Source organism: Rhincodon typus, chromosome 24 (assembly GCF_021869965.1).
Source record: "Rhincodon typus isolate 14 chromosome 24, sRhiTyp1.1, whole genome shotgun sequence".
Classification (NCBI taxonomy): domain Eukaryota; kingdom Metazoa; phylum Chordata; class Chondrichthyes; order Orectolobiformes; family Rhincodontidae; genus Rhincodon; species Rhincodon typus.
The window spans coordinates 32,277,414-32,284,639 of NC_063355.1; the positions used below are offsets into that span (position 1 = coordinate 32,277,414).

Here is a 7,226-nt window from a genome sequence, read left to right on the forward strand (position 1 = left end):
CTTCCTGTTGAATACTTCAAATGAACTTGCCTCCACCATATTTTTAGCCAATGCATTCCAAATCCTAAGCAATCTCTGCGTGAACATGACTTTCCTTGCATCACCTTTTCTTCTTTTGCTAATTTGTTTAAATCTGTGTCCCCTGATTCTCAATCCTTTCACAAGTGGGAATAGTTTCTCCCTATATGTTCTGTCTAAACCTCTCGTGATTTTTTAAACCTCCACCAAATTTCCTCTCAGCCTTCTCTTCTCCAAGAAAAGCAGTCCCAACTGCTCAATCCATCTTCATAACTGAAGTTTCTCATCTCTGGAACCACTCTCATCCAAAATTTCTACACTCTCTCCAATACCTTCACAGTTTCCTATAATGCAGTTCCCAGAGATGGATGTAATACTCCAGGTGATACCCAACCACAGACTTACATAAGTTCAACACAATCACTTTTCTGTGAGCTTTCTAAACAATGCTCTCGTCCTGTCCTTCCATCTTTCTGACATATGTACATGTGCACCCAGGTCGCTCTGCTCTTGTACCCCTTTAAAATTGTACCATTTCTTTTTATTAAACCTTTGCAAGTTTTTGTTCACAGTACATAAATAAACTTCAACAGTCGCTGCTCCTACCTCTATATACCAGTACTTCACAAGGCGGATCAGGTCCTTCAGTTTAACTGGACGGCACTTCACAAAGTTTCTCTGAAGTTCAGTGAAGCATGTTGAGAATTCTCCTCCAAATCCTTTGGCCATAATCAGGTTCACATAAACCTTGGCATCTGGGCAGGTTCGTGTTTGCTGACCTTAGAGACAGTGAAGAAGTGGGCGATTACTTTTCAAGTACTGTACAAGTTAACACAGGACAAATTGTTAACAATTGATGGAAGACCATTTTGTAAGGAAGAACAGATAGAAAAACAAACTTCAAAGTGCCGTAAAGCTGAAATAAAATCAACATGCTGCTAATGCACATTGCCCGGTTTGTCCCAAGAGTTTTCCAAGTTTCCCACCATTACTTTGATAGGAAAATTAGAGAAATAGTGAGAACATCTGTTTTGTTGTTCCGTCTGGAATTTGAGGAATAGTGCAGCAGGACATTGGCACAATCTCTATTGAAATTCTACCTGATATGTCTAGCAACCTTGAAATCAAGGAGAAATGCGGGTCCCACATAGACAAGCTGAAGCTGAAGGTCCTCAGTTATTTCAGTCAGGCCAGTGTGCATTTGGGGCTATTCTTTAAAAGGCAGTGTAAGTGTAAGCCCTGCTTATATGGTATGTGGAATGGGAGGTAGTATAGTGGCCTTTTGAAGAGAAGCGCAATCCATCGTGGGGACATGGGCTACCTCCTTGGCCTGGACCCAGATGGTCATCTCCACTTCTATACTTGAAAGGGCTTCCAATGGGAATATATTTCTTTGATGGATGGAATTCATTTACAAAGGAAGCTGGTGTTGAATGTTTCTGGGAGGCCTGAATGACCCCTTCCCCGCAAACTTCCTGGCAGCCTGGTGCAAGTCGTTACCCAAGATGCACCTTGGTTGACCGCCTAGCTTTACACCAGGGAAAGTGATGGGCCAACAATGGATCCCATTTCTGAGATGAAACGGCTACACGTGGAAATATATAAATGAATCCCACTGAAGGCTGTTTCACAAAGCTGGCCAATGGGGTTGGCATAAGATAAAGATCATAGCAGGGCAGACCTGGTGAGGGTGAGCAAGGGGATGGAGTGGGCAAACAGCAAAATAAGCTGAATGGATATAAACGTCAAACTTCCTTTCAATACAACTAATTTCCACCCAACCATTTTTCTTTCAACGACTCATACCTAAAGCATCGAATGCTGGGAGTACATCAACCTTTACAGAATCAGAAAGCTCAGTGGATTGAAAACTGAAATTCAGGGAGCGAGGAGATGAGGTCTGGCCAGATGGTAAGGTAATCATTCGGGGCTCTGTCATGTTGATTTCGAATGCAATTTCTTTCCTGATCTCATTCAGCATCTTCCGAATTATTGTCAGGATTTCACCCCGGTTTTGCTCCTGGTCGCGGAAATTTTTGAACTGGCTGATGAAGACGACCAAATCTGCATCCGAGCGATTTTTTAAAGCTGTCCCTTTCCCAGAGGAACCACCCTGCAAAGACAGATGAAATAGCAGCATGACCTTTTAGAGAATGTTTAGGAAAACACACTACTGCAAAAATCAGCATGGAGTCATCATCCAGTCACTTGCTCGACCTGAAATTCAATCTTATTCATCAGAGCTGTGTACTGTGATTGAGGCCCACAATTGCCATTTTTTTTTGCCTGAGCCAATCCCAAGCATTGAAATAGGAACTGGTACATTGAATTCTGAGTTCTGCTTTTTGGGTTGGGAAGGTTGAGGGACAATCCAATTGAGATGTTTCAGATGCCATTGGGATTTGGTAAGGTAGATGCAGAAATTTTATAACCATTGGTTAATCCAGGACAAAGTAGAAATTAGAGGTAGGCCCCTTAGGAATGAAACCAGGATACATTTCATCATATTAAGAGTAGAACAAATCTGGAGTTCGCCAGAGCTTCTTGTCCTGTACTGATCAGAACAAGACACAAGAAACAGACTTGAGAAAAAGGGACACCAATTTATACAGCATGAGAAGAGGGTGTTTGATTGTGCCATCATTGATGTGGATATGCAACAAGAACAGTTAATTGTCAATCTTAATTCTCAGGCCAGGCAGTGGTAATGATTGGTCGGGTTTTGTGATTTGGACAAAACAATGATTAGTCATCACCATGACCTATTTTCTTATTGTGAAAAAGGTGCAATGCATGTTTGAATTCCATTAGCCGACATAAAACAGCCCTGTGCATTAATATATACAGCTTGGAGCACAGCCACATGACTCACACACTGATAATCTTAAGTTGGTTTCCTATGTAATTTCAATACACTCCAAATTTTTTAATAAATGACATCCAACAGCAGAATCATATCGAATGTTGGACTTGCTGCTCTGAGGCTTGCAAACATGGGCTAGTTGAAATCGATTGTCATGCTGCCCGCTGCAAAGGGGCTGCCTTTGATTGAGGCATATGGCCCATGTACTGGCATCACACTGGTACCAAAATTCATGTGACATCACTTATTTGTGTGGTAGGCAAAAGATCTTTTGGCTTGACAGCAGCATCTTGCACAATGTGTGTTCCTTCTCATTTTCATGTTCGGTACCACTCAGAAATCTCACTGGAAGGTCAATTTTCATGCATGGACTAAAGCAATAGATCTTACCAGCTTACTTGGTACTGCAAGAGTGAGTGCCTTGCCTGAGGTTGATCAACAGATACATTTAGTAGCAGGGGATATTGAAAATGGCCTTGATCTGACATGATTCTTCCTATCCTGAGCCAAGGGAAAATGAGAGAAATAGTTACAGCCCTGTTGCTCTACGCAAGGTTGTGTAACCAAGCAACAATCCAGAACCAATCTGGACTAAATGGCTCAGTGCCATATTGGAGCAATGATTTCATAACTCACTAAAAGCGCCTGAGTTATTTTCCCCTGAGGAGGCTCTTTTCAGCATTAATTCCTGAAGCATTGGATATTCTGTTGGACTCACCTTCACCGTTTTAATGATTTTAATGGAGCTGTAACCGGAGAAACATTGTTCCTTTAAAAAAGTGCAGATCTTGTCAATGGCCACGCCCACTTGATCCTGGAACTGCTGGTCAGGGCGGAGTTCATCAAAAATAAATTTATCCAGATGTTTTGGAATTGTCTCGTATAGACCCATCCTCTGGAAAGTAGAAAAGTTAAGGTGACAGTTTAGTAATTCCACTTTAGCTCAGGTAGTACAGTTGTAGATCTGTACAGGAGCTATGAGCCTTCTTTGATTCACAGCTACTGATCACCCTGCAGTGACTGAGCCTGACCCACATAAATATGCATTTTCCTGCAGTAATCATTGGTACCGTCTCTATCCCAGGACTAACTCTGCGAAAGGAACTTGGTTCTTCCTAGTCTGTATAGTTCAGTGCCAAACTGTAATGTATTGACCACCTGAATCATTGAGATGGCTTTTCCAGTAACAGCCCACTAACAGCAATGCTCATTGGGTATAATCATAAATCATTAAAAAGGACAAGGTGATGACACTCCATATCAGCGTGATCTGTACAACATTTAAGCTCGGGCTAATAAATAGTAAGCTGTTCTCACTCCTCATATGTGACAGGCAAGAACCATCACCAACAAAGCAGAATTCAACCATCTCCCCATGACATTCAATGGCATTACCATTCCTGAACCACACACCATTAATATTCTAGCCATCATCATTGACCAAAAGCTGAATTGGACCAGCCACATAAATACAGTAGCTACAAGAACACAATGGAGGCTCTGAGTAATTCACCTCCTATCTTTCCAAACCCGTCGAAAATGCACAAGTCAGGAATGTGTGTGCTCTGCACTCATCTGAAATAATCAGTTTCATCACTTAAGGAGATTGGCACTATCCGGAACAAAATAGCCCACTTGTTTGTACTCCATCCATGAGCTTCAATATTTATTCCTTCCACCACTGATGTACATTGGTAGCAGTCTGCATCGTCAACAAGATGCACTGCTGCAACTCCCCTAGGCTCCTCCAATAGCACCTTCCAAACCTGCAACCATGGATACCTTAAATGTCAAAGCCTGAATATTGATGGAATCAGCACTACCTGGGAATTGTTCTCCAAGTTATAAGCCTTCCTGACATCCTTCACTGTTGCTGGGTAAAAATTCTGAAGCTCCTCCAAATTAGGAGCACAAAGTACCTAATTCTGACCCTTGAGCCTGCTGTGTCGTTTTTCAAAGTCATGGTTGTTCCACTTGTGTTTCAAAGTCCACATTCTCATCTACTCCTTATCACATTGATTCCCTTGCCTAACAAAAATCTAGTTTTATTCCCCTTAAAAATATTTATCGCCTTCACCTCCACCACCTTCTGCAGCAGAGTTCCAAAGTTACACAACTCTCAGAGGAGCAAAATTCTCCTTTCCCCTTTGTAGAAATGCAAATCCTAAGTTATTGATATGAATTGTAAAACACAGAGTACAACCCGGTTGTCCCCACTGTCAATCAATAAGAGACCCATTGATGGATACTCTATCTTTTTCACAAGCTGGCCAATCTTCTATCCATACTAGTATGTCACTCGCTACACCATGAACATCTACTTTGCATAACACTTTATGAGGCCCCTTGTCAAATGCCTTCTTGAAATCCAAGGAGAGACCCTCAACAGGTTCACCCTTAGACACAGTGCGTGTTTCTCCTTCGTAGAATTCCGATACATTGGTTAAACCTTTCACAAAACTTGGCTGTTCCAGATTACCTTTAAATTTTCTAAGTGCCCAGCTATTACCTCTTTAATGTTTAATTCTAACACCTGATCAAGGCAGATGTCAAATGAGGTGGCCTATAATTTCCTGGTTTCTGCCTCCCTCCCTTCTTGAATAGAAGAATCATATTGGCTACTTGCCAGTTCGATGGAACCTTTATGCAATCTAGTCAATTTTGGAAAATTAACACAAACTCATCTACTATCTTTTCAGCCACCTCTTTTTAGACCCCAGAATGGAGTCCGTCAGGGCCTGGGGACTTGTCCATTCACAGTCTCATTGGTTTGCTCAGTACTGTGTCTCTGGGGATTGTAGTATTACCAACGTCATTGCTGTCTTCCATCTTGTGTTTTACAGTAATGACTGAGATTTCTATATCTTCCATAGTGAAGACAAAGCAAACAGCTATTTCCTTATTATCTACAATTAAATCCCCATTCTCACCATCTCGAAGACCAACAATCGTTTTGTTTGCTCTTCTCTTTCGGTGTATATTAGAAACTTGCTATCCACTGTTATATTAATTTGTATCTCCTGATTAACCTTTTCATCATTTTCTCCTATTCTGAACATTGTTGCGATCCCAGCTCATAGTAATACTGGTAAAGGCAGATCTCTGAATGAAACCAAGCTAAATAGATCTTAAGAGACAACAAGGTGCAGAGGTGGATGAACACAGCAGGCCAAGCAGCATCATAGGAGCAGGAAGGCTGACGTTTCGGGCCTAGACCCATCTTAAGTTTAGTTTCTGCACTTGATTAAGTGATGGTTATGCACTGAATATATTCATATGAGGCTACCGGTTTGTTACATACAGGGAAAAATACAGCTAAAACATTTTTGTATCAATAGCAAAAGAAAAATCCTACTGTCTCATAAAAAAATATCTTGTACAGTGATTCCCAGTGAAGTGTCATCACTAACTTTAATTTTTACGAAACTGGATTCTTTCCAGCTTGGACTGCTGAAACAGATTGAATGTCTTTCAGTTCTGAGGAGTTGGATTCCTTTTCACTGAATTTTAAGAGAAACTTGGAGTCATTTCCAGGCCTTCTCATTCACTGCTAAAAGAACTAAAGACATCACATGATAATTGCCCTTCTGCTGATATGAAACTGTTGTTTTAAACCAAAACCAGATTCTTCTAAACAGAACTTGAACGACAAGTGGAGATAGCAATCCCCACCACTCCTTACCTGCACTCACCTATCACCATCCCACCTACGTTCCCCAGCCTCACACCTCCTCTATTTATTTCTAAGCTCCCTTCCCCCTCCCTATTTCTGAAGAAGATCCCTGTTCAACTTTCAACTGTCAAACTGTCAACTTTCCTGTTCTTCTGATGCTGCCTAACCTGCTGTATTCCTTCAGCTCCACACTGTGTTATGTTGAACAAGTGGGCCAGGTTTGTTTCTCTGAATACCATAAAAGCTCAATTCTGCAAGCACTTCATCAATTCATTTCACAGGTACTGCAACATCTATCTGAAATCACATGCTTTCTATAAAATGTCTGTAATTTACTGTTCCAAATGACTATCTGATACCCCCGAGATATAAGGATATCCCCGTGGGACAAGGTCAGAAATCATAGGCACTGGTGCTGTTCCTTGCCCAGATCCCTGCCCTATCACCTCAATAAGGGCTATCTCCAGCTGTGAGCCAGCCTTTTAAAAGTCAACTTTCAAAAGCAAAATTTTAACTAAATAGCCTCCCAATCGATTTCGCAGGGCATTGTGCCAATGGAATTATTTGCGTATTCCTGATATTTACCCAGAAAACGTTTATAGGTTGATGGAAAAGGAACCCACAAGCTGCAAGGTTACTCACCTCTCACGCTACAGAGACGAATGTGAAAAC

At 41.4% G+C, this 7,226-nt stretch overlaps 1 protein-coding gene across 1 annotated transcript; it reads right to left on the reverse strand.

The window, feature by feature from the left end:
- Window positions 1-31: 31 nt before the first annotated feature.
- Window positions 32-7,226, reverse strand: LOC125485966 (2'-5'-oligoadenylate synthase 1-like). Its single transcript, XM_048611605.1, has 4 exons — window positions 7,197-7,226; window positions 3,600-3,776; window positions 1,825-2,131; window positions 32-797 (listed from the first exon to the last, which is right to left on the reverse strand). Exons 2-4 carry the CDS (start codon window positions 3,771-3,773, stop codon window positions 439-441), a joined length of 840 nt encoding a protein of 279 aa, XP_048467562.1. The 5' UTR covers window positions 3,774-3,776; window positions 7,197-7,226; the 3' UTR covers window positions 32-438.